We start from the raw sequence: 26,046 nt of genomic DNA, 5'->3' as shown, positions 1-26,046 counted from the left end.
ACAGATGCTCTAGATACCCTGAGGTTACCAAACTTGTACTTTGATTTTCAGGTCAAGGTCAGGTCATCACAGGTCACGAAAGTATTATATCATGCGTCGGTCACGTGACACATGTTTTATGGTCCATTTAGGCCAAAGATTTCGAAATTGATGTCGTCTGTGTCATTCGAGGTCATTTTAAGTCGAATTTAGCTTAGGTCAGGTCACTTTCAGGTCAAAAAAGGTCAAATTTTGGTTAAAATTTTTCAACAAAAAAGGTGTCTATTGGATGCAGTTTGAGCTCAGGAACACGATGGTGCTATTTATATGGGCGTACGAAGTCAAATACGCACTGAAACAAATTGATTTGAAAAATTAATAATTGTGAATTTTTTGAAATAATGCGTACCTATAACTTGGCCATTTTTGAAGATATTTAGCTAAAACTTGCTAGAGTTAGTCATCATAATGCGTTCTATCACATATATTCCGTTTTTTCGAAAAGTCAAAAACTTTTTCAAAGAAATGTAAAAATATAAATTTTGATTTTCTTATATTAAATTTTCAAAATTTCGAAAATCCGAGATAGCAGTTTGATAGCGCAGTCTATTCTGAGTCCTCTCATGCAAAGAAATTGGATCTAGCTTAAAAACTGAGCTCTTGGGAGCGATTGCCGTGGTTCAATGTTTTGCGTCGAAATCGGCCGAACATGACGTCACTCTGACGTCATTTTCGGCCGACCTATGGTAGCTACGACGTTCATATTTTGACACAAGGTGTCAAATTGATGCAGAAGAAGGTACTGAAAGTTTAGCGTCGATACATCAAGCAGTTTGGAAGTTATTGCAGAAAAACGGGAGGGGGGCTATGAATAGCCGCCCCCCCCCCAGTGGGGCGCGGGTTAATTTGACATTTGATGACCTCTGGTTACCTGACCTTTGACCTGACCTGAAAAAATGACCGAAGTGTTTTCTTCTTCTTCTTTTTTTTTGACGCTCTTTCGATTGTCGCTTACTGCGTGTCACTACGTGGACCAGGAGCCGAGTTAGACGGGGGGGGGGGGGCGTAAAAACGCCCCCCCCCCCCCAGCACTCGGTGGAAAGTTCAGGCCACCAGCACGCGCGCGGGCTAACCTGCGCACAGTGACGTCTCGCGTCACAGAGGAAAACAAAGTTTATGGCAGAAACCATAGCTGAACGTTTGAAAGGTTTGAATCTTGAAAATCGGCCCGAAAAGTTTCGGGCATAGCGCGGCGACGACGCGCCTCCCTAAGGCCCGTCTCCCTCACCCATCACGCAAGCAGAGTTCGGCGGTAGTTAGTCCAACGCGGAGCCAGTCAATTGCCTTCTAAAAAGCCTGACAGATGAGATGAGAGAGAGAGAGAGAGAGAGAGAGAGAGAGAGAGAGAGAGAGAGAGAGAGGGGGGGGGGTGCAATATGCAGTGCACTGGGCTGACAGGTTATCTGAAATATTTTCATAATGAAGTTCAGACAGATGGCTAACGGATAAAGGGATCAACCAAACTAAACCCTTACCGCGGCCGGCAGACCAATCTTCGCTATCTGACAGATAGCTATGTTGGTTGATGATAGGATAAGGTTTTATTGGGGTTTATTGGCCACCAAGTGTGACAGAAGTAAATATGTAGGAATAATGGGCAGCATGCGGTAGCCAAATGTTCCGTTTTAAATCGCGCAGGGTGATGGGTTACCCAAAAGCTGAGGACTGAGGACGGACGTTGAAGACACCACGCGAGAGCAACTCCAATGGAAGGCATACTCCAACATCACTAGTTGGTGCCTATCTTTGAGACAGAATGGTGTCACAGAGACCCTCTGCGCTGTTTTGGATGTATTGGACTTGGCTCAGTAACAATCAGCCGATCCCAGCGACCTCCAGCTGGCAGAACCAGCAACAATACGGTCTCAGTTGGAACACCACGGTCTCAATTCAAACATACCTACGCAATGCATTCCGCAGCATCCGCTCCAAGTGTAGACATCCACTACGCAACAATGTCGCCTATAAATCCACTCACCAACAATAAAACACATACCGTTCAAGAATTCTCTAAAGGAAAAACGTACCGTCAACTTAGCCAAAACATTGGATAAATGGCATTTCAAAATTTAGATCAGAAAGTAAGAAAAATGCGACGGCATTTGCGATAACAGCCGAACAAATCCCGAACGTATCGATAATTAGGGCTGACCATATGTTTTGCACCATACTGGGTGTCCATACCTCTTGGACCAACAATATCGACTCGCCCGGCCGGTGGCACGCGTCCCTCTGTTTCATCTGACCCGTTGCGGGTGCCGGCGGTTCCTTTTCACCCGGCGCCGCACGGCGGCCGGTACAGTCTGACCCAGTTCGCCGCTGAGCGGTGCCCTCTGCTCAGTCGGCGGCGGCTGCCGTCTCACCACACTCCATCCGCAGGAAGCTGATGACACGCGCGTTGTTCTGTGCCAGGTACTCTCGCACGGTGAGGTCCGGCTCGACGAGGAACTCCTGGTCGAGCAGGCGCGTCTCAGCGCGGCCGTCGCTGTCACTGCCGCTGCCGGCCGGCGCGTCCTCTGGCGGCCGGTCGGTGCTGCTCTCCGGCGCCGGCTCGCCCAGAGTGCTCGGCGCCATGCCGACTATGTGCTGACACAGGTTGCGGCCGAACTGGCGCGGGGTTAGCACATCCTTTCCTGAGTCGAACATCTCAAACAGCACGACGGCCGCGTAGCGCCCGGCGTGCGAGCCGCTGCGGTCCGAGCTGTGGCCCGGGTGGACGTACGAGGCCATGTGGGTGGCGGGTCCGGCGCGCACCAGGGCCGCCCGGCCCAGCGTCACGTTTTCGCCCAGCTGCCCGATGGCCAGCGCCACCCGGTCGGGCAGCGGCCGGCCGTCGCAGGCCACCACGCGGCCCAGCTCTGTCGGCGTGACGGTGTCATCCGGCTGGGCGTCGGCCAGCGACAGGCAGCCGGCCGCCGCCTCGCGCACCAGGTCGTCGAACACGGCGTTGCGCGCCACGAAGTCGGTCTCGCAGTTGAGCTCCACCATGGCGGCGGAGCGGCCGAGCGCCGCCACGCACACCAGGCCCTGTGGCGTGGCGCGCGCGCCGAGTTTGTTGGCGCGCGCCCAGCCCTCCGCCTGCGCCTGTGCGCGCAGCCACGCCTCGGCCTTCTCCAAGTCGTAGTCGTGCTGCTGCAGCGCCTTCTTGCAGTTGACGAACGAGTAGCCGGTGAGCTTACGCAGCTTAGCCAGCTTGGCCTTGTCGCCGCCAGCGGCAGCGGCGGCCTGCAGCGGGAGCTGGCTGGTGGAGAGCCGGCGGCCGACGGCGGCGCCCACTACTCCCCGCAGCAGCAGCATGGCGGGGCACTGGAGCACACGGGCCGCTGCAGATAAACAGAGTACACAGGTCAGGACAGCCGGTAGCTCTGTGAACAGTAAAATGTGGTGGGCCTTTCCTCATGTCCAAGTGCTGTCTGTGGTCTGTGGTCAGCTAGACAGACCTAAAATGATCTCCAAAATTATTAACCCGCGACCCGTTGAGGGGAGGGGCAAAGGGCCCTCCTGTGGTTTTTCGCAGATAACTCATAAACGGGTGCGAATTTCGACTTAAAACTAAAATTAAAACTTAAAACTTAAAACGACTTAAATTTCGACTTAAAACCACTCCAGGCAAATAATTGCCTGTGAAAAGTGGAATATCATTCTGTAGTCGACTATATATGCATAGATGTCGCAGCTATAGCGACACATGCAGTGCAAATGGTAGCAAACAGCAGTAGTTTTCCCTACCAAAGTGGTGGTTTTCTACCACCGATGCTCGTCGAGGTCGGCATTTCCAAATACGCCGTAACCAGAGCTGAGCTGAAGCTACCAATGCCCTTGACTGGAGGCCGAGCATGATAGAGGAAGTTGGAGCAGGGCCCTCCTTGGCTTTGTAGGGGCTAGAACTGCCACTGGACCAGGGAAGCAATCTTGGAGGAGTTTAGAGGTGTTAGGAAGTGCGACTGGAACGGACCCATATACAATACATCATATCCAGACTCATTTTGGAAACTTAGATTTCATTTTTATGACCGACTTCTCGTCATTGTAAATTGGACTGATTTGACCTTGTTTGACTTCCCTGTGACGTCACAGGTCAAATAACAATGTCATCGATATCCTATCTTGTGCATCTCGATGAGCTCTTTCGTTTGAATTTTTCCGATCCGGCTATTGGTTCCGGAGATACGAAGTTGGGTTCATATTTCCGGAACCTCCGGAAGGACCCTTTGCCCCCCCCAAAAAAAAAACAGGACGTGGAACCTGCCAGACGTCAACGGGGCGCCGGTTAAGTTACATTCATCCAATATTCAATAGGAACTATAATAGGAGTATTACATACATGAAAACAGAATTATCCTCTTTAAAGAAATTTTGTCGGAGTGGCTGAGTGGGTGGCTGTTTCCCAACCAAGCAGTGCTTGTTGCAAATGACACCACATGCCCACCATTGACCATGCACGCATGAGTGCACTGGTGATAATATTTAACAGGAAGTTAACCCGGCAGTTGCTGGGGTATTTCGCCACCCACCGTTTGCTGGGGAGGGGCGTTAAACGCCCCCAGCCGATAACTCGAGAACCAATAGGCGCAGCGAAACGCACGAGGCGGCAAACGAAAGAACGCGACGAGACGCTTCAGATGAGTACTTTAAAGTTGAATTTTGAGGTCACAGGTCGGGTCAAAGTCAGGTCAAACACCTGAAATCGGGCTTTCAGTAGCATGGACTTCAGAACTTCGCAATGGGCGCCTCTCGTCAGAAACTCTGTCAAAACGGTGCACATTCCATCATATAAGGCCTACAAGAGTGTCAATTCCATGTAGGGGTCAGTCAAGCATAGGTCAGGGTCAAGGTCAGGTCAACCGGGTAGGCACATATCCCCGAAAATCAAAGTTGATATTCGCAGCCTATGACACATGTTTTATGGGTAATTTGGGCCGCAGAACACGATGGTGGCATTCATTTTATCATATGTGTACGTGTTTGGCTCAAAAAGTTCAATTTAAGAAATTCATGTATCATGGTCGTGAAGTAGTCACGAGAAATTGTCAAGATTCAGTTCAAGATTTTGGAAAATGCGGAACGATAATCAATAATGGAAGATAGCCATTTGATTGTTCATGGTATTGGCATTCTAATGGCGTTTACGGCATGTCCGTATGTCTATTCTGTGATTTTATATGATTTTTTGAACATATGCCGTTTTTGGTCGAAAAATCAGAAATCATGACGTCACTAAAACCTCGATATCTCAAAAAATTTCCGACCGATTTGTTTGAAACTCTGTCACAATAAACTTCAATCAATTCCCTACAGGTACCCAAAATTTGGCGCGCCTGCGGCGCGCCATTTTTATTCTATGGCCCGGCGAAAAAAGTGGGGGCGTTTAACGCCCCCCCCCAGCAACTCGCGGGTTAAAGGGACCCTCCCACTATCTTCAAAAAAGTCAATGGATTGGCATAAAAGTGATGTCGCTCGGTTCAGAAAGAGCGAACACGAATATCTACCAAATTTCACTGAAAAAATATTCACCGGTTTTCAAGATATTAGACTTTTACTTTAGTTTACTTTTTGGGATCTCCGCTGTTCCTAGCGACTTTACTTGGAAGCAATAGTTTGACAGCTGAAAGTGCGGCACTTGTTGCGCGCAAAGCAGCATATACCACCGCGTGCTACAAAACGTTTTAGTCAAACATTTAAAAATCGTTAGATATCTGCGCTGACGTCACACATTCAGAGGGGTATTCCTATGCATTAGCCCCTCTGAATCAAAATGCTGCAACTTTGAAATTCAATATTTCCGATTTAAGGCATTTCTCGATGTTGTGAGTGCCAAAACCGGTAATTGTGAGCCAGGGACCCCATTTTGGCTATTTCAACTCAAATCTAATGTTAACCCGCGCCCCACTGGGGTCTGTGTATAACACGCCCTACTGGGGGGGGGGGGGGCTATTCATAGCCCCCCCCCTCCTAACTCCGAAACTACTGGGCCGATCGTCAAAATTCAAACGGCGTCTGATAGCCCCGGAAAAACTGTCCAGCGAAACCTAATGTCATTGACCTCGAGGTCACCGATGACGTCACAGGTCAGGTCAAAGTAAAAATTATTAGCATTTTGGCTTGTTCACATTTTGGGCTCTGGCCGCCGTCTTACAACTCAGATCAGGCTCATTTTTGGTTTCCACACTCGTGAACAGATGCTCTAGATACTTTGAGGGTACCAAACTTGTACTTTGATTTTTAGGTCAGGGTCAGGTCATCACAGGTCACGAAAATATTATATCATGCGTTGGTCACGTGACGCATGTTTTATAGTCCATTTAGGCCATAGATTTCGAATTTGATGTCGTCTGTGTCATTCGAGGTCATTTGGAGTCGAATTTAGCTTAGGTTAGGTCACTTTCAGGTCAAAAAAGGTCAAATTTTGAAGTTTACATTTTTCAACAAAAAAGGTGTCTACATATTGGATGCAGTTTGAGCTCAGGAACACGATGGTGCCATTTATATTGGTGTACGATGTCAAATACGTACTGAAAAATTGATTTGAAAAATTAGTAATTTTGAATTTTTTGCAATAATGCGTATAACTTGGCCATTTTTGAAGATATTTAGCTAAAACTTGCTAGAGCTAGTCAACATCATGCGTTCTGTCACATATATTCCGTTTTTTTTCGAAAAGTCAAAAACTTTCTGAAAAAATATAAAAATATAAATTTTGAAAATTATTATACAAAATTTTCGAAATTTTCAAAATTTTGAAAATCCGAGATACCAGTTTGATAGCGCGGTCAATTCTGAGTCCTTTCATGCAAAGAAATTGGATCTAGCTTAAAAACTGAGCTCTTGGGAGCGATTGCCGTGGTACAATATTTTGCGTCGAAATCGGACGAACATGACGTCACCCTGACGTCATTTCCGGCCGACCTATGGTAGCTACGAAGTTCAAATTTTGATACAAGGTGTCAAATTGATGCAGCCGAAGGTACTGAAAGTTTGGCGTCGATCCGTCAAGCGGTTTGGAAGTTATTGCAGAAAAACGGGAGGGGGGCAATAAATAGCCCCCCCCCCAGTGGGGCGCGGGTTAAGGTGGGAGGGTCCCTTTAAGGTGGGATGGTCACTTTAAGTATACTTCAGATGCATGTTTACATGGTCATCCCAGATTTAGTGCATGTGTGGCCCTATTGCCAGTTGATGGTCTGTTTTATTGCTGTGCTCATTTACATGCCAGCTGCCCTATAGGTAGTTAACCCGTGCGGGGCCGGGGTCTCCAGCCGAACGCGCGGGGCTGGGGGGGGGGGGGTAAATTTTACCCCCCCCCCTGTTATCTCCCGAACTAATGGTCCGATTTGGAAATTCAAACGCCAATCGAAAGAGCTCATCACGAACAACTAAAAACATGTACTTAATTGAAAGTTGGAGGTCAAGGTCAAGGTCAGGTCAAGGGTACAAATTGCAAGTTTCTACAGTATCGGCCTTGCACCGTAGTTGCCGAAGAATGGAGTCATGGACTGAGACTGATTGCCCAAAACGTGTTCTTGGGCTACCAAGTTAATATTCGTTGCATACAATATCATTCAGAGGTCAAGGTCAAGGTCAAGGTCAAGGTCAATGTCAGGTCAGGTTAGGTCACCAAAAACAAAATATAGAAAAGGGCATGTGCGACACATGTTTTATGGGTCATTTTATTCATAGAATTCAATAGGCACAGTGCACACTCAATAGGTGATATGGACCACATCTGGATGAATTTCAGGTCGAGGTCAGGTCAAGGTCAGGTCAAGTGAGGATAAATTTTGAAGTTGGTTGTTAAGGTCTAAAAAGGTGTCCATCATCTGATGCATTTTTTCACGGCGAATCGAATGGTGCTATTTTTGTTTCCGTACGAGGTCTAGAACTTCCAAAAATTCATTTTTCAAAAAAAATTGTTTGTCGTGACGTCATAAAATTTTTATTTGAACCGATTCTTCTAAAAATTGGTATGTACAGGGTGTCCCAGAATTACCCGGACATTCTTAATTAGCGGCGTATAAAATAAGGCAAACATGATTGCGCTTTTTTCTTTTTATCGTCCTATATAGTCAACTAGGGTGGCTGTGAAATAGCACATGCAATAGATACGTTTGTTACAAGATCAGCCGACAATGATGGAAAATGCCAGCCATTGCTGGTCTCAGTTGTTTTACGGCTCTCCCGAAACTGGGTGAAGGCCTGTTTTCTTTGACCTGTTGCCGGAGGATAATACGATCATATAAGATAAACTTAACATCAAAGTGTTCCCAGGCCATAAAGCATTATCCCCCAAAACAAAAATTGCTGCCTACACCACTTTTGCCGCGTTTTTTACATCTGAAGTGGAGAAGCTCCATGTCTGAACATGGCGGTACCTTTGGCTTCCAACAGATTTGGTTTCCAAAACAAACCCGTTCATGGCCATTTGGTTCACGGCATCCAGCTTTCGCACTGGTAGAATAGTTATTACCGCAGTAGTACCCTGTGCTAACGGTTGTCTTTGGGCCATCATATCAAACCCAATGAGTGCATGGTGGCTCAAAATGTCTAACAATTTGATTTTCGACGGGTGCCTGGCCGTCTCTGCTGTTGGGGCGTTGTAGCCATCCGACGTTCACACACGCCTTTTTCGGGCGGTTCAAATGACAGAATACCTTCGTTAGACCACAAAGTGTGCTTCAATATAATTTTTTGTTGTATATGTTATATTTTTGGGACGGATTGTAGTGATTTTCGCTGCTTTTCCCGTAGTTTTCTTCGCATATTTTTCAGGCGAGGGACCCCAAATTCCAAAATTTTGCGGAGATAGTGGTGGAAAGTAGACTGATGTTCTTTAATAATCCTGATCTATCGTTTAGCTAGTTTTTAGCTAGATCAGTGACGTTTGTTGTCCATGACAAGCAACCACCCGTTTGACAACTGGTGCATGGCCCTTTTTGGCCGAGCCCAAGCTTGTCAATCAGGTTTATCTCTTGCTCTCTCTGGCTTCGTTAGCTGATATAATTGCGCTTTGCTCAATCCTAACTGCTTGCAGATGACCTGCTGAAGCTCTCCAGCAAAAACCATGCCGAAAGTCCGTTTACAAAGTCGAAAACGGGAGTTGATTCACCATGGTTGCCTATTAGTGGCTTAAGCTGAAAACGGAAAAGGACTACTCTTACTTGACTCTGGATAATAATTGACTCGAGTCGTTACCGGTCACCAAAAGCACACAGTCCCCAAGCTCGATAGCTGAGGGATATGTTATAAAAGTATGATGCTTGTATATCATTAGAATCGAGCGCAATCGTACTTTTAGCCAGAAAATAAATGTCCGGGTAATTCTGGGACACCCTGTAGGTGCACATGGACCACTTCTGACATATATTCCGTTCTTTTTTCGATACACGCAAAATTTTGGATTTTATAATTATGTATTTTCCCAAAAAAGTCACTTTTTTAGAAAAAAATTGGGCCAAAATCAAAAAATTTCAAAAAACCGAGATAGCAATTTGATAAACAAAGTACAACCACGTATAACCTTTTCGTTACGTCTTGATTACCTTAAAAATGAAGATGTTTTAGCGGCGTTTGAAATTTTGCCGTTTTTGAGGCGAAAATGACGAACATGACGTCACTAATACGTCATTTTCTCAAAAAGAAATCCAAAGGATTTCGCTCTAATTTTCAGGGAACGTGTCAAATTGATGTAAGAAAGGGTACTAATAGTTTGGCGGCGCTGCGCGCCGCCGTTTTTTAGATATTGCAAAATTTCGCCCCCAGCCCCGCGCGGGTTAATCGACAAATATGTAACAAAAGCATAAAGGTAGGGGACTAGGGGTGCAGAGCCGGAGCCACGGGCGTAGGAACGTCATGAAAAGTGGGTGGGCCACCCTGTCAAGGGGCCTCCTTTTCCAGGGGGCCTCCTATTTTCAGGGGCCTCCAACTTTTGCCTCGTCCTGCTGGCTGCTTTCAAGTATGACCTCCAAATCTAGCTTCTGAGATCGGGCAGATGTACCCAGGGGCGTAACCGCTAAAGCGAACAGTGCGGAAAGTCATCACCATTCACCATTTTAAAACTTATTCCCCCTCCGATTCTTTTTTTAGAATCTATTTGCCGCAAAGGGCGCATGACCCCTGAAAACCGTTACACAAATGTCTTCCTCGTTTCCCAGGTGCCCCCACTGACTTCATATGCGCCCTCTTTGGCATATAAGCGCCCTATGTATAGTCATCAGAGACATCCCTGATGTCCCACAGTTGTCGCATACAATGTGCGCTTATCATAGGTGTCTCTCTTTTATGGACACTTGAAGTCGCCTCTCTTTGCCATGCCGGCGCCCCTGTTTCTTATGAATGCACCCCCATCCCATGGCATTGATCAATTGCAGACATGGGTGGAGAACCTGCCCCGGCCACCCCGGCCGTGGCCGGGGTAACTTTAAGCCGCTTTTTTCCACTTTTGTAAATCCTAAAAGCTGTCTCCATACGAAAAAAACTGCCATCTATAAAAGCGTCTCTCATTATTCTTATCTACCTTGAAAAGTTCTTGAAAATTTACTTTATTTTCATTTTGGAGCTTCTATGTTTTTAAGTCTTTCATCGCGGAGGCCGACATGTTTCATCAAACAGAAGTAAATCATATTTAAGGGCCGTTATCGTAAGATGGCACTGTAATAACATCACAAGACAGGACGAGGGTAATATCAGTGAGATAGAAGGACGAGCTGCTGGGGCTCAAGGCTCCCCCAACTTAACCCGCGCCAGGGTGGTGGCCTTATCGTAACACGTTGAGTCGAGAGGTGGGCTTTTCACGCTCCTTCTAACTCGGCTACTGGGCTACGAGGCGAGAAACGGAACGACGTTTGAAAGAGCGACAAGCGTGATCAGAGAAATCTGGTCATGTTTTAGGCAAGCTCAATAATAAAATCACCATAGATCATCAAAAGCCAAGTTTCTCTGATTTTAGCGTTCTCCGACAACTTTTCTCACAGTTCATGAATATAACGGAGCTTAAACACTGCAAACAAAACATTCGATTACTCGTTTACGGCTCGGTCGCGAATAATATTTCAGGTGCGAGGCTGTGGACGCCTATATATGTAGGCCTCAGAGGCGCCCCTATTTCGCATTGAGGCGCCCCTATGGGCTTCATAGGCGCCCCTCTATTGCACGTAGGTGCCCTACTGTCTCAAAACCGCTCCCCTTTGGCATGCAGACGCTCATCTTTCGTCAGGGACGTAGCCAAGGGAGGGGCGGAGGGAGCGCCCGCCCCTCCCTTGGGGTTTTCAGGAGGCCCCCCGAAAGGATTCAGGCCAACGTGGGCCGAAGGCCCACGTTGGCCTGAATCCTTTCGGAGTGAATCCAACGTGGGCCGAAGGCCCACGTTGGCTTAAATCACGTCGGAGGCGAACGAAATTCACGCGGGAATCTAAAAAATGACGTCAGAACAATCAGGGCCCTCTGACCAGCCTGACAAGTGACAGCTAGGGTCCTTCTCATCTCCTGTGAATAACCACTAGTGTCTGTGTCTGACCGCTTGGGCCCCTCCGACTCCTCAGTAGAGAGGAGGCCCTCTGTGGGTAGGACGTCCTCTGTGGGTAGGAGGCCCTCTGTAGAGAGGAGGCCCCCTTAGAGAGGAGACCCCCTGTAGAGAGGAGGCCCTCTGCAAAAAGGAGGCCCTCTGTAAAAAAGAGGCCCTCTGTAAAAAGGAGGCCCTCTGTAGAGAGCAGGCCCTCTGTAAAGAGGAAACCGCCTGAAATCAGAAGGCCCTTTGAAGAGAGGAGGCCCTCTGTAGAGAGGAGATCGTCTGAAGAGAGGAGGCCCTCTGTAGAGGAGGACTCCCTCAGTAGAAAGGAGGTCCTCTGTAGGTAGGAGGCCCTCTGTAGAGTGAAGGCCCTCTGAAGAGAGGAGGCCCTCTGAAGAGAAGAGGCCCTTTGCAGAGATGAGGTCCTCTGTATATCGGAGGTCCTGTGTAGAGACGAGACTCTTTGAAGAGAGGAAGCCCTTTATAGATAGGAAGCCCTCTGTAGAGAGGAGGTCCCTGTAGAGACTAGAGAGGAGGCCCTCTGTAGAGAGGATGCCCTCTGTAAAGGAGGCCCTCTGGAGAGAAAGACACCCTCAGCAGAGAGGAGGCCCTCTGTAGATAAGAGGCAATCTGTAGAGAGGAAGCCCTCTGTAGATAAGAGGCCCTCTGTGGGCAGGAGGCCCCCGGTAGTCAAAGACAGCGTCTTATATTAAGTACATAGAGTGGAGGCCCACTGTAATCAAATTACCTTCTGGCTTCTGGTCTCTGCTACTCTCTATAGAGAGTTCTCAGTTCGCACTATAGTGAGAACAGAACTCAGGAAACTGTACATAATAGACTCCCAACCGCGTCGCCGCCCACTGTAGGAAGGGACAGGGGCTCTGTAAGGAGGAGGTCCTCTGTAAACAGAAGGCCCTATCCTATGTAGACAAATTAGTTGTATAAATGCGCTCAGAGGAATCATGCCGGGTGCCGTCAACGGTTTTGCCGTCAACGGTTTTATGTATCTGCAGTGGGCAAAAACTGCCAAAATAGCCGATATTTTCGGAAACCAGTTTTCGGCAATAACTTTTGTCTCAAAATTTGCACGAACTTCCCTTTACCAGCATCGTGTTCCTCTCGTCAAGACGTGTGGAATGAACTATCAATTGACCTTGAAAGGTCAACTTGAAAATTTGGCCTCAGGTCAAGGTCATGACCTGACCGATAAGGACTAAGTTCCATATCAGTCCATTCGTATCGTCGAGCCAAACACATCTAAGGTATTTTCATCGCTCTAGCATGCCTCTATCAAAAGTTATTCGCGAAAAACAGTCAGATACCATTGGTGACCTGAGATGACCTCAGGGTTATAAAAAGGGGTCACGGGTGCCATTTTCATGTTCAGTGTGTCAAAGATACTAGTAATTCAGTGTTTTAGAGTGTTTATAATGACTTCCGTCTAAAAAGGCGACTTTCAATTTTAGGTCGCAAAATTGACCTGACCTTATTCCATCGATATCAAAATTCCAAGACATACATTTTGTGCATTTTGCCGCTCTTGTGCATTTGCATCTCTGACAATTTCAAAGCGTTTGGTCACTCCGTGTAGCTCTGGCAGACATTGAAACTTTTTATGTAGTGAGGTCATTTGACCTGACCTGGTGACCTGATCTTAAGTGACCAGGGTCTGAAATTTTCACAACGTATGTAGAAATGATGCAGGATAAAGTGTGCCGCGCCACCGTATTTGAGATTTTCACGGAAAACTGCAGGGGGTGTTTAAACACCCCCTAGCAGGGCGCGGGTTAATGCATAAACACAGCCCATTTCTGTAATATAGGCCTGTGGCTGTGTTGGTATTTTTACGATGGATGCAATTACCCAAACCATTATCAGATCGTGGTGATATTCCCATAGCCATGCTTCGCGCAACTCATAATGATTTATTTGACCGGGAAATTAATATATATCCATCGATTGTTTGTTTCAGCTACGGCGTAAATGAAGCAAACCACCTGGACCTTGTTTGTTGATTGGGGCTTTAGGGCGCGCCGACTGCTAAGGTCATTTTGCGCCCATAACGTCGTACTAATAAAACAAGTGTGCCACAAGAAAGAACCTTCTAGATACTAAGACTAGAAAGTAAGACTCGATATAAAATAGCAAGGTAAGATAAGACAGCGCAAAGGTGTCGTCCTAGACAACTGACTAGATGAAAGGACTAGAGAGGGCTAGTTGGATTGGGGTCAGGTCGAGTAAATCACTTGGAAGTTGATCGAACGGATAAAAGAAAAGATGTTGCCGGATAAAACCCAGGGTGACTCGTCACCCAGTAAGCGGCGGATAGTGGTACCCGGAGCGATGCGCCCGAGGTAGCGTGTCCGGTTCGGTTCAGCGAGAGGACAAGATAAAAGCACGTGAGAGACAGTGAGAGGCACGGTACACCTGCGACAGGTGGGCTGCTCTTCTCCGCGGAGGAGATGACCATGCGTGGCATACGTATGGCCGATGCGCAGCCTACATAAGACGACTTCGTTATGTCTGTTACTTTGCATGGATGACGACCAAGGCTCGAGAGTTGGCTTGATATCTCTCAGCTTACTGCTCGCGCGCGAGTCCCACTCTGCCTGCCATTGCGAGAGCATGGAAGATCGTACGACGGGATAGTAATCCCGGGCAGGCAGAGGAAATCGCCGAGTGTAGGGCGCTGCGGCAGCGCGTCTCGCGGCGGCGTCAGCAAGCTCGTTGCCTTGGATTCCAACATGACTGGGAATCCAGCAAAACCGGATAGTTTTTCCGGACTGTTCCACCGAAGTTAGCCGAGTTAAAATGTCCTGAATGATCGGGTCGTCAGGATTAAACCGTCGTAAAGCCAACAGACTGCTTAGTGAGTCTGATAAAATCAAATAGAAAAAACCGTCGGACACCTCAATAAAACACAGAGCCTTTTCGATGGCGACTAGCTCTGAGGAAAACACCGAGGCGCTGGGTGGAAGGGAAAACGAGCGGGTGTCCCGACCAGCGACAAAAGAGCAGCCCGCTCCCTCGGATGTTTTTGAGCCGTCTGTGTAGACTGAAATAAAACCATCATACGAGGCTATATGCTCCAAGGCTCTGGTTTGTGCTTCATAGGACAGCAGGCTATCCTTTTTTACTTCGGAAAGCGAAAGGTCTACCTGCGGCGGGGCGTTTCTCCAGGGTGGAGAAGGCGTTCCCCAGATACGCCGAACGCCGCGCAAGGCTATATTCGATGTAGAGAATAACCCTCTCATGCGTGCTCCGAATGGATGACTCGTCCCATTACCAGATGAAGCAATGTGACGCGAAAAGACGTACGGGTACGTCGGATGCGTCGGGAATTGACGTAGTTTAAGAGCATAACGCATCCCCAGCATCTGACGGCGGAGAGAAAGTGGCGGCTCGTGCGCCTCAGCAAGAATGCTGCTCCTGGGCGAGGTGCGGAATGCTCCGGTGGCTATTCGGAGTGCTGCATGATGGACTGTATCCAGGACCTTCTTGCTGGATTCACTCGCTGAATCATAGACAAAGGAAGCGTAATCCAGCTTCGATCGTATAATCGATCGATAGAGAAGAAGAAGGGTCCTGCGGTCCGCACCATAAGATGTGCGGGCGACACATTTTAAAACGTTCAGGGATTTAAAACATCGTTCCCGAAGCGTTCTAAAATGTTCTCTATACGTCAAACGACTGTCAAAAAAGATTCCAAGAAACTTCGCCACCGGCCGAGTAGGAATCACCTGTCCATGGAGCTTGATTCCCAAGGCTAAGTCGTCACAGCGGCGGCGGCAAAAGTGCATAGCGACCGTCTTCGTTGTTGAAAAACGAAGGCCGTTGTCGTCGCTCCACCTCTCCAGACGGGTTACAGCGAGCTGCAACTGTCTGGCTACGTGACGGGCGGTCGTAGCTGAAAACCAGATCGCGAAATCATCGACAAATAGTGATTTGCCGATAGATGGTGCGAGATTGTCGCCAATGTCATTGATCGCCACAGCGAACAGCGCCACACTGAGCACTCCGCCCTGAGGAACTCCGTTCTCCTGAATAAAACTGCTCGAAAGACGGCTGCCAACACGGACTTTGAACCGACGACCCGATAAAAAGTTCTTGATAAAGAGACCCATTCGGCCACGTATGCCGTACTTATGTACTTTGGAAAGTATTCTGTGTCGTAACACTGTATCATAGGCCGCCTCAATATCAAAGAACAGTGCTCCAAGGTGCTTCTTTTCAGTAAAACAGGTGCGTATCTCGGTGTCAAGGACTAAGATGTGGTCCACAGGGCTGCGGTGTTTTCTAAAACCGCACTGGGCGTTTGTAAAAACACCGTGATGTTCCAGAAACCAGCTAAGACGCACATTGACCATCTTCTCCATCAGCTTTGATAGCGATGATGTGAGAGAGATGGGCCGATAATGGAGAGGGTCATGTCCCGACTTGCCAGCCTTCAAGATAGGAATGATAATGGCTTCCCGCCAGGTCTCAGGGAAGGTGCCAGTCTCCCAAAGCGAATTGAAGGTAGCTAGCAGCGCCTCGAGGGCAACTGCGGGGAGATGACGGAGCATGTCGTTGTGGACAGCGTCCGGACCTTCTGAGACGCTGCGCAACGAGCTGATGGCAGACGTAAGCTCAACCATGGTGAAAGGCTCATTGTACACGAAATTTTCAGCTGTGCTGAAGTCCACGGCGGCTGGTGCAGGTCGTGAGGACTCTCCTCGGCAGCGCTGATAGAGTGCACGGCCTATCGTCTCTGCGACGTCTGAAGGGTGAGATATGTCCGTGTTGTTCACTCTTAAAACCGGAAGCGGAACAGAGCTGAACCGGCCATCAATGCGCTTCATGCGTGCCCATATCTGGGTCGTAGGAGTAAAACGGTTTAAGGAACTTACGTAAGTGCGCCATGAAACAGCCTTTGCCTCTTTTAAAACGCGTCGGGCAAAAGCCCGCGCTTTCTTAAAAGCGATGAGGTTCTCAGTGGTGCCACTCCGGTCAAACTTTCTAAAAGCGCGTTTCCTGGCACGAATCGCGTCTCCGCATTCCTTGGTCCACCACGGAACAGGAGGACGACGAGGCTGGCTCGACGTCTTGGGTATGCACCCGTTTGCGGAATCAATGAGTAGGGACGTAAACTCCTCTGTGGATATCACAGAGGTGCCGGCTCTGGATAGAACAGAGGCCTCTACGGCGGTCTGGAAATCGCCCCAGTCGGCCTTCCGAAGATTCCACCTAGGTGGACGGCTGCCTACTACTGGGGACTCCTGGTGCTCCAGCCACACCGGGAAATGGTCGCTCCCGAGTGGGTCGTCATGGACGAACCAGTTAAAAAGCTGAGCTAGCTGCGGGCTGGCTAAGCTCAGGTCCAGAGCCGATGTTTGACCGGAGGGTGTTGTAAAATGGGTGCGCTGTCCTGTATTTAAAATACAGAGCGCCTCATCGCGGATAAAAGATTCTAAAAGTCGACCACGAGTGCCAGTCGTGTCGCTACCCCACGCCAGGCTATGGGCGTTAAAATCGCCGACTAGCAGGACCGGAGGTGGAAGTTCATCGACAAGTCGATGTAGCTCAACCACCGGGAGCGCTCTACCTGGTGGTAGGTACAAAGAGCACACGGTCAGTTCCCGGTGGTTGAAATCAACTCTGGCGGCCACCGCCTGCAGGGGAGTCTGCAGCGGCACCTGGCGCGCAGGTACGCTATGGTGAACCGCCAGAAGCACACCTCCATGGGCAATGGTCGGGGTATCTAGGTCTCTTCTAAAAACAGAGTAGCCCTTGATGACAAAGGTGACATTTGGCGCTAACTTGGTCTCCTGGAGACCTAAAACAAGGGGTGTGCGCCAACGGATAAGAGACTGTAGGTCCTGGTAGTTGGCCCGGAGGCCTCTACAGTTCCACTGTAGAATAAAAGGCGTGGTTAAAAAGGCGCAAAAAGGGCGCGTATAACATGAGGCAAAGGCGCACGCAGATACCTGACTGGCCACAAAAAAGGTAAAAAACACCGAGAGAAACGAACCTGGTAAAAAAGCGCAATAGCGCGAAAAAGATAAAAGGATAAAAGAGGAAATGACTAGAGTAAATGACTAGACTAAGTCCTCTTTTTCCGAAGAGGCGCTCCCCCCGTAGCGGATACGGGGGTGCCCCGAGCCCTCTCGGTGGAGTCTGCCTTCTGCGGAGGCAGATCGGGCGTGACTCAAGCCCTGCTGGGGCTTTTTCGCCCGAGGAGCGTCACCCTCCGAGGGCGACCAGCTCGGGGGCGTCTGCCGTTTGGCAAGGCGCCCCGGAGCCGCAGGGGGCTGAGGCTGCCCCGACGGGGATGTCGGGGCGGCGGCCTGTGTCCTTGACACAGGTGTGTCTGGCAGCGACGGCGGAGGCCGCCGCTGCTGCGAGAGCAAGGGAGGGGGCGGGGGACCCATGATGGGCCGAGTCCCCACCTGAGGGGTCTCCGGGGTGTCAGCGGCGACAGCCGCATTGGCACTCCCGGAGGCGGAGGCGGCAACAGAGGCCTCCTTAGCCTCGATGGCCTTTTGAACGAGGCGAGCCCTCCTCGCCTCTCGTGCCCTCCTCTCCTCCTCTCCCCGCCGCAGAGCCTCCTGCACCGCCGTGGGCGGTCGGGGGCGGGGCGGGGTGGATGGCGCCTTACCCTGCGCCGGGGGGCGCCGACCACCCTGTCGGCGCTGGACGACGGTCCAATCGTCTCCTTCACCGCTCGCAGCTGGAGCGGGACTGGGTGGACCCCACACTGACTCTTGAGCAGTCTGCTCTGTGTCACTCGGCGGCGCACCAGGCGCCGAAGAGTCCGCGGAGTCACCAGTGGCTACGACAGTGAGGCCAAATCTTTTGAGAAGCTGCACGAGCTGTGCCACGCTCATCTGGGAGGCATCGGTAGCGTTTGTCACTTTCACCTTCTGGGCATACGAGGTCTTCGGGTGATTTTGGTTATATACCTCCCGGGCCTCTTTGAATGACAGATTCCTGGTAGCCTTGATGGTGTTAATCTCCTTCTCCTTGACGTATGTAGGGCAGGACCTGTCATACGCGGAGTGCGGTTTCTGCCCCTCTCCGCAGTTGACGCATCGAGGGGTCTCCGAGTCGCACGTATCGTCAGTGTGGTCCTGAGAAGCGCACTTGGAGCATGTGGGTCTACCCCGGCAGTTGTCCTTCGTGTGGCCGAACCTCTGGCACCGATAGCAGCGCATGGGTGCCGGGACGTATGGGCGCACGCGGACCTTGATGTACCCCACACGGACCTCGTTCGGCATGTCGGTGGTGTTAAATGTCAGAATGATGTTATTTGTCGGGACCGTGCCTCTTCGCGTGAGGATGCGGCGGGCGGCTGTCACGCCGTACTCCGAGAGCCCGTCCGCTATGTCCTCGTCACTCACGTTCCTCAAGTCGAAGCAGTTTATAACTCCTCGAGAGGAGTTCTTGGAGCGGTGTGGCTCCACCGTCAGCGGCAAAGAAACGAGCTTCCGACCGGAGGCACGTCCTTCCGAGTACACGAATCGAGTGGCAGTTAAGGCATTCGTCGCCTCTTCACTCTTCCGGAACTCCACCTCAAGTGCTCCGTCCCGCATGCGGTCGCGGCGGACGATGCTGCCAAACCGGTCACAACCGTCCTTTCGCTGGAAGGGCGACAAGGAGCTCAGCTCCCTGTCTGCGCTCCGGAAGATGAGGATTCTGGGATTTTTCGGTTTTGGAACGTGCGACGTTCGCCCGTCGGCCGAGGCCGGCGGGCGAGAATCGGCCGAAGCCGAGGGATTGGTGAGAGAGGGGGAGGAGGGGTTGGTCAAGGTATCCATGCGAGTCTGTTGGTCTCCGCCAGCTCGGCCGCCGACGCTCCGCAACGGCGCCGCTACAAGGCCTGGGACGGCCGAGCTGACTGTACGGGACTTGGCGGCACCTTCCGAGGGGGAGAGAGAGACTCACCACCCCCCACGGTCGGATACCGCCTCCTCCCTTGACGCCTCGCCGAGTCACCGCCAGGGGCAGCGACAGATCAGTCCCACCGACGGAGGACGAGCACAAGTGCCCGAACCCCGCCGGCGACAGCTCTCCGACACCACCCCCGGCGGCATCACGACTGGGAATGGCTCCTCAAGTGCGGCGCCCCACTGAGTGTCCCGCCCTTACAGAACTCAGGGCCAAAGAGGCGTGTTGCCCAGCCACCGCGACTGGCTCCGCACGGTGGGGGGCTCAACCTCCAGGATCCCGTTGTCCTGGGGTACGGGTCGGCTCGCCTAGCCTAGTAAAACCGGCTGGTACCCGAGGGGACGCCACTCCCCTTACACTAGCCCAACTCGGCTGTGTTCCTGCGGGTGCAAAAACAACGAAAAGGGTAGGAAAAGAATCAGAAAGCTGTGATCGAACGAAACGCGGACATCCGGTGAGAAGCAAAGCAAAAGCAAACAAAGACCGCTCAAGAGAAACAAAACCACGAAAAACCAAGAAAAGTCGGACCGTACCATCTGTCCATCCAGCGATCAAAGCAAGTCATAAGCAAGCATGGGTCAAGCTGGGGCCGAGGGGGCGCTACTCCCCTTGCTGGCCGAGGCCAGGGCCGCCGCGGGGCAAAGGCCCAAGGAACCCAGTCCAACAGCGACCCCGGCCACTGCCAACCCCCTGCGGGGCCAATCCTGCAGACAATCCATCCAGTAAGCAAGGCAAGTCCAGGTCAAAACGCGCGTCAAGCTGGGGCCGAGGGGGCGCTACTCCCCTTACTGGCCGAAGTCACAGCCGCCGCACAGCCGGAGCCAGATGACCCCGGCTAAGCAGCAGCTCTGACCACGGTCAGCCCCCTGCGGGGAAACCACCTGGACCTAGGAAAATTTACTAACGAAACCATGTTTTACTTACAGCAAGTAAACGTGGCATCATTCACACAGAAAGAATTGATAACCGTATAGTTTCAATCTGGCAGACGTCAGCAAGGTCAGAATCGTGACAAGCCTATTGGAAAATATAATGCACTGTCCTGCTTCGAGAAAACGAGTCAAAACCACCCAATTCTTTCTGAATTACGTCAGATTATCTGATCTGTAAGCACCCAGGTGGCAGTTACTGACAGGGGCACCGGGAAGGATCATCTGAGGTGAGGTGAGGTCATCAACAGTTTTTAGCCAATAAATCACGACATGATGGGGCTAAATAGTTGTTAGTGTACCAAACTGTTCGCCTGGTCATGACGCGTCGATTGGTACCCAGCGTGACCTTCCTAGGTCAGATTTTGAAGTTGACCTATCTATGTAGGTCATTATAAACCATGTTATTTGTTATGACTTCTGGCGACCTCAATATTGACCTGACTCAAAAAACTTGTTTACAAAAGTTGTAAGTCGTTCAACGAACTATCAAACGCCGTTGCCGTTTGTCGCTACGGTTCGTGCTTTTCGAGTTCTGACGGGGGCCAAAAAGGCCCCCGCCTGATTCAGAGTCTTTCAGAGCCCGCCCGGAATACGGTTAAGCGCTTGAACGATATATGCTAATACACCAAGTGTTACTCTGACCGACCCCCACCGGACACGATTTGGTAGCCGAGGTCTGTGACGTCAGCTGGGCGTGAAGTTTTCCCTTCACCATAGGCTTTGCACACAAACTGGCCGAAGTTCATGCCTGGATAGCCAAGCCTGAAGGGCAACAAATGATTACATTTTGCCCTTATTAGATTCAGCGCTTCATTTTATAACTGAAAACGTCCATTATTAGGCCTCTATGGAGGTACAAAGTACTCGAAATCGAAGTTCAAGAAGATGCTGTCCGAGCACAATCTGGTAACATCACGTGACTTCTTTTCAACAGATTATATATAATTTAAGGATATATTTACACGATTTCTGCCTAAAACATCATAAATAGTACACTTTTAATATTTATTACTTCTGTCTAAGTCATAACATTGTAAAACGCAAAGTTTATCATTTTAGTCACGTGACCAAGGGTATAGCAGGGGGTTGGGACAAACACTCAAAGGATTTCAAGTTTTGTAATTAAGTTATATAAGTTTCATAATGAAATTGAAAGACTGTATTTTTTGCTTATAAAATACAAATTTTCGTTTGTAGAATATTTTCCTTAAGGGCGAAATTCTCCATATAAGAAATGTCCGTGACGTCACCAGGGCTTTACTCAAAACACCCGACCTACCTGTTTCTTTTAGGTATCTTGACTCTGACCGTCATCCAGTATCCACCCATTCCTCGCAGATCCTCCCCCTCCTGCTGCGGTCCGGCCGCCACCGCCGCCGCCGCTCGAGTTTTTTTTTTTTTTTGCCAGTTACCACGCCACTCGGTGACAAGTGATATTCGTATGTTTCTTACCGCTGCAGCGGTAAGGAACATACCAGTGCGCTGGCCATATGAAAGCTGAGCAAAAGTGAATGCATTATGTTGTATGTAATTATGTAGGCATGAGACCCTCTGTAGAAAGGAGGCCCCTTTAGGGAGGAGGCCCTCTGTAGAAAGGAGGCCCCCGGGACTCCTCCGCCCCTCCCTTGGCCAAATCCTAGCTACGTGCCTGTCTTTCGTACGGAGGAGCCGCTGTGGTTCTTAGAGACGGCATGGTGCTCCCAGACGCAGATGGGGCTCTCGGAGTCGACAGTGGGGGACCTTCAGTCGCTGATGGGAGCCCGCCAGATGTGGACCCTCGGAGACGCCGGTATGGGGCCCTCAGAGATGCCGGTATGTGGCCCTTAGAGACACCGGTGTGGAACCCTCAGATACTTCAGTGTGAAACCCTTACAATTGCTGGTGTGAAGCTATGAATGCGTTGACTTAAATCGCTCAGAGGCCGGTACATGGACATTAGAGCTCAGTGAGAGCTTGTGTGGTGCCTTCAGTGGCCTTGTGGAGCCGTTAGACATCAACATGACCCTCTCAGGAGCGGGTGAGTCCTCAGAGTCACCGGTGTGGGGCCTTCAGAGCTCCGACATACTGGTGTGGGGCCCTCAGAGGTGTCGGTGTGGGTCCTTCAGATGTACCTATAGAACCTTGAGGTGCACAGGTAGGTATGGTGGCCCACAGAGGCGCCGGTGTGGGGCCCCCAGAGCCACCGATATAGGGCCCCAAGAGACACTAGTATGACCCTCAAAGGCGCCGCTGTGTGGGGCTCATTAACACTGGTAAGGAGCCATCACAGGCGGGTGGAGCCGTTAGAGGCCGGAAAGGGCCCTTAGATGCCTACAAGGAGCCTTCAGAAGCCGGCGTGGCACCCTTATGGGGACAAGTGTGTCTACTTAGGAGCCCTTGAGGTGCTCTCATGAGCTCTGTGGGGCCCTACCGAGCCGAAATATGGCCACGGCCAGTTGCCGCCGCATGGCTCTTCGGACTATCATTCTCAGGGGCCTCATCTGCCTAATTTGAATGGAAGGGCCTCGCAGACCATCAGTCTCATGGGCCTCCTCTGGCTAGTATAAATAAAAGGGCCTATTAGACCATCAATCCTAGGGGCCTCCTCTGGTTAGTATAAATAGAAGAGCCTCTCAAGTCTCAGACCATTAATCTCAGGGGGCTCCTGTGGACAGTATAAATAAAAGGGCCTCTCAGACCATCAGTCTCGGGGGCCTCCCTAGAAAAGTGTAAATGTGGATAGAAGGCCCCCTCAGATTCATTGGGAGTGGACCTCCCTGACTGTCAGTCTCAGGGGCCTCTTGTGGCCAGTATGAATATAAGAGCCTCTCAGACCATCGGTCTCAGGGGCCTCTTCTGACTAGTGTGGATAGAGGGCCCTCCCAGACCACCGGTTTCAGGGGCCTCCAGTGGCCAGTTATATGAACAGAAGGGCCTCAAAGTCATCAGCCTCGGGGGCCTCTTCTGACTGGTATGAATATGAGGGCCTCTCATACCATCAGTCTTAGGGGCCTCCTCTGCCTAGTGTGAATCTAAGGGCTTCCCAGGCCATCAGTCTCAGGGGACTCTTCTGACTGGTGCCAGATTGAGGGACCTCCCAGACCGAAAGTTTTGGGGGTCTCCTGTGGCCAGTATGAATAGAAGGGCCTCTCAGTCCATCAGTCTCATGGGCCTCTTCTGCCTGGTGTGATTATAAGGGCTTCTCAGGTCATCAGTTTCAGGGGCCTCCTCTGACTACAGTGTAGATGGATAGGCCTCCCAGACCATCAGTATCAGGGGCCTCTTCTGACTATTGAGGATAGAGGGGCCTCCTCTGACTAGTGAGGGTAGGGGGCCTCGGCTAGACCGCCAGTGTCAGGGGCCTATTCTGACAAGTGTGGATGGAGGGGCTTCCCAGACCACCAGTCTCAGACCTCTGACTAGTGTGGATAGAGGGGCCTCCCAGACCGCCAGTGTCAGGGGCCTCCCCAGACCAGTGTGGATATTGGGGCCTCCTCAGATCCACTAGGGCCTCTCAGGCCATCAGTCTCAGGGGCTTCGACTGACAAGTATGAACAGAGGGCCTCCTTGGTTCCATCACGGCCCCTTGGAGCCCGTGCGTGGGGATTCGTGGAACTTATTTTTACCGAGTTTGTTTATTCTGGAAGGTGACGACGTCCTCTCAAATCGAGACGAGGGGCCTCGAGTAAAAAGTGGGTGGGCCAAAACACATGGTTGGCCCCCCACCTCGAAAAGTGGGTGGGCACTTGCCCGCCTGGCCCCCCCCCCCTGTTCCTACGCCTATGGCCGGAGCCGGAGCCGGAGCCGTCAAAAAAGGGGCGACTCCGGCTCTCTTTTTTGAAGAGGAAAACATTTATTTAATTGACCTAGCTCGATTTGCCAGTACAAGGCAGTAAAACATGTGGTATTCAATATAGCCTTTATATGCAAATACAGAAGCAACGTCCCGTCCGCCTGTCCCGTAGCTCAGTTGGTAGAGCATTGGACTCCCAGTAGTGAGAGCCCGGGTTCGAGACGCTCCGGCGCTCGATATTTGAGACTCCTGACGGGGATGGTCTGCGGTTGGTGGGAGCAGCCGCAGCCAGTTGAAGTCAGTTGAGTGGGACAGGCCGTGTCCGGCTTTGAAGGGCACGTTAAACTTTGGCATCTAAATTCTCCCGTTACCCGGAATTGCGCGATCGGACGGTAGGGGTCGGGGTCTACGCAACAAGCTCTGCTTAGCGTGGGCTCCGGCTCTGTCAATCCGTCCATTCAAACATTCGAGCTAAATTTATTAAAAAAAAACGTGTACCAATCCCATCGCCTTTTTCTTCCACCCGTATTTATCGATCGCATAGGGGATGTACTGAGAAGGAGCAGGAGCCGGAGCCGGAGCCACCAGAGCCGGGCCATTTCACTGGGAGCCGGAGCCGGAGCCGGCCCCGTCATGACATTTTACCCGGAGACGGAGCCGGAGCCGATTTTTTCCCCGGAGCCGGAGCCTGAGCCGCCTGAAATTTCCACGGCTCCACATCCCTGCATAAAGGTCTATGATAAGTATCAATATTGACATTTACGGTTGAGGTGGAGGATGTTTTAACACGGCAGGCGGTGGGCCTCCCGGCCACCTTCCGCGCGGGGGGGGGGGCATTCCCCCCCGTATCTCCTAAACTACTGTGGGATCCGCAAAATTCAAACGGCGTTCGATAGCCCTGTCAAATTTGTCGATCATGATCATAGATGATGTCTTCATGCATTTAGGCCAGGTCGGGTCAGGTCAGGTCAGGTCAACCAGTAAGGTTTTTGCCGGGTATTCGTAGTAGGTGGCAACCGCCTCTGACAGCTTCGTAACATGTTACGAAGGCACCAAACTACTTCGTAAACGGTCAAATGGTTGCTAAATTCGAATTCAGCTCCAAAAACTAGCCTAGAAACATGTAAAACTCAAGCATGTGAACCGAGGTCATCATAGGTAAATGACCTGACCTGACCTTCTGGTGACCTTGACACCCACCCTAATGCATGGGAGCAACATCATATCCCATGTTTGAACGTTTGAAACCACGCCAAGACTGCGAACGCGCGGCTAATGCGAGGCGACATACGCCGAATCACGATCCCGGCCAAACATGGTGCCATGGTGCTAGTCCGTCGGTGCATCTGAAAGAACTGTGGTGCCCCTGACAAGCCTGAAGTTCCAACCACATGCCCGTGGTGCCCCTGACAGGCCCAAGGTGCCCCTGCGAGGTCGGTGGTGTCCCCGGGCCCCAAGGGGGCGGGAGGTCATGACCCATATGACCCACCCTTGGATCCACCACTGCACTGGTTATTACTTGCAGACTGACTCATTTGACATCCATTGCAAAACAAGTCACAGTAGTATGTTTGTCACCCTGTTCCTTTATGCCCATTTTTATAGTGGGCAAATCTCGACGACTGGGGGGGCAATGCTGTTGAGTGCGGGGGCATTTGCCCCCCAGCCCCCCCCAGTTAACATGTTAAAATAGGCCCTGAGATCAGGTTAACCCTATTCCGGGCGGGCTCTGAAAGGTTCGATTCTGGGCGGGGGGCCTTTTCGCCCCCCCCCCCCTTCAGATCTCAAAAACTACACATCGCAGCGACAAACGGTAAACGGCATGTGATAGGTCGTTTAAAGATCTACAACTTTTACATAAACCATTTTCAGGTCAAGTC

The 26,046-nt window shown here is 50.7% G+C and overlaps 1 protein-coding gene across 1 annotated transcript in view; it reads right to left on the bottom strand.

The window, feature by feature from the left end:
- Positions 1-1,815: 1,815 nt before the first annotated feature.
- Positions 1,816-26,046, bottom strand: part of LOC122387252 (elongation factor Ts, mitochondrial-like) — a 60,659-nt gene continuing 36,428 nt past the window's right edge. Inside the window, exon 2 of the mRNA XM_043377309.1 lies at positions 1,816-3,362. Coding sequence (XP_043233244.1) covers positions 2,377-3,336 — 960 coding nt within the window. The 5' untranslated portion in view covers positions 3,337-3,362 and the 3' untranslated portion in view covers positions 1,816-2,376. The remainder of the gene's footprint in view (positions 3,363-26,046) is intronic.

The sequence above is a fragment of the Amphibalanus amphitrite genome, unplaced genomic scaffold (genome assembly GCF_019059575.1).
Source record: "Amphibalanus amphitrite isolate SeventyFive unplaced genomic scaffold, NRLGWU_Aamphi_draft 000279F_arrow, whole genome shotgun sequence".
NCBI classification, from domain to species: Eukaryota; Metazoa; Arthropoda; class Thecostraca; order Balanomorpha; family Balanidae; genus Amphibalanus; species Amphibalanus amphitrite.
The sequence above is the reverse complement of the archived record's forward strand: the minus strand, read 5'-3'. Positions and strand labels throughout refer to the sequence as shown.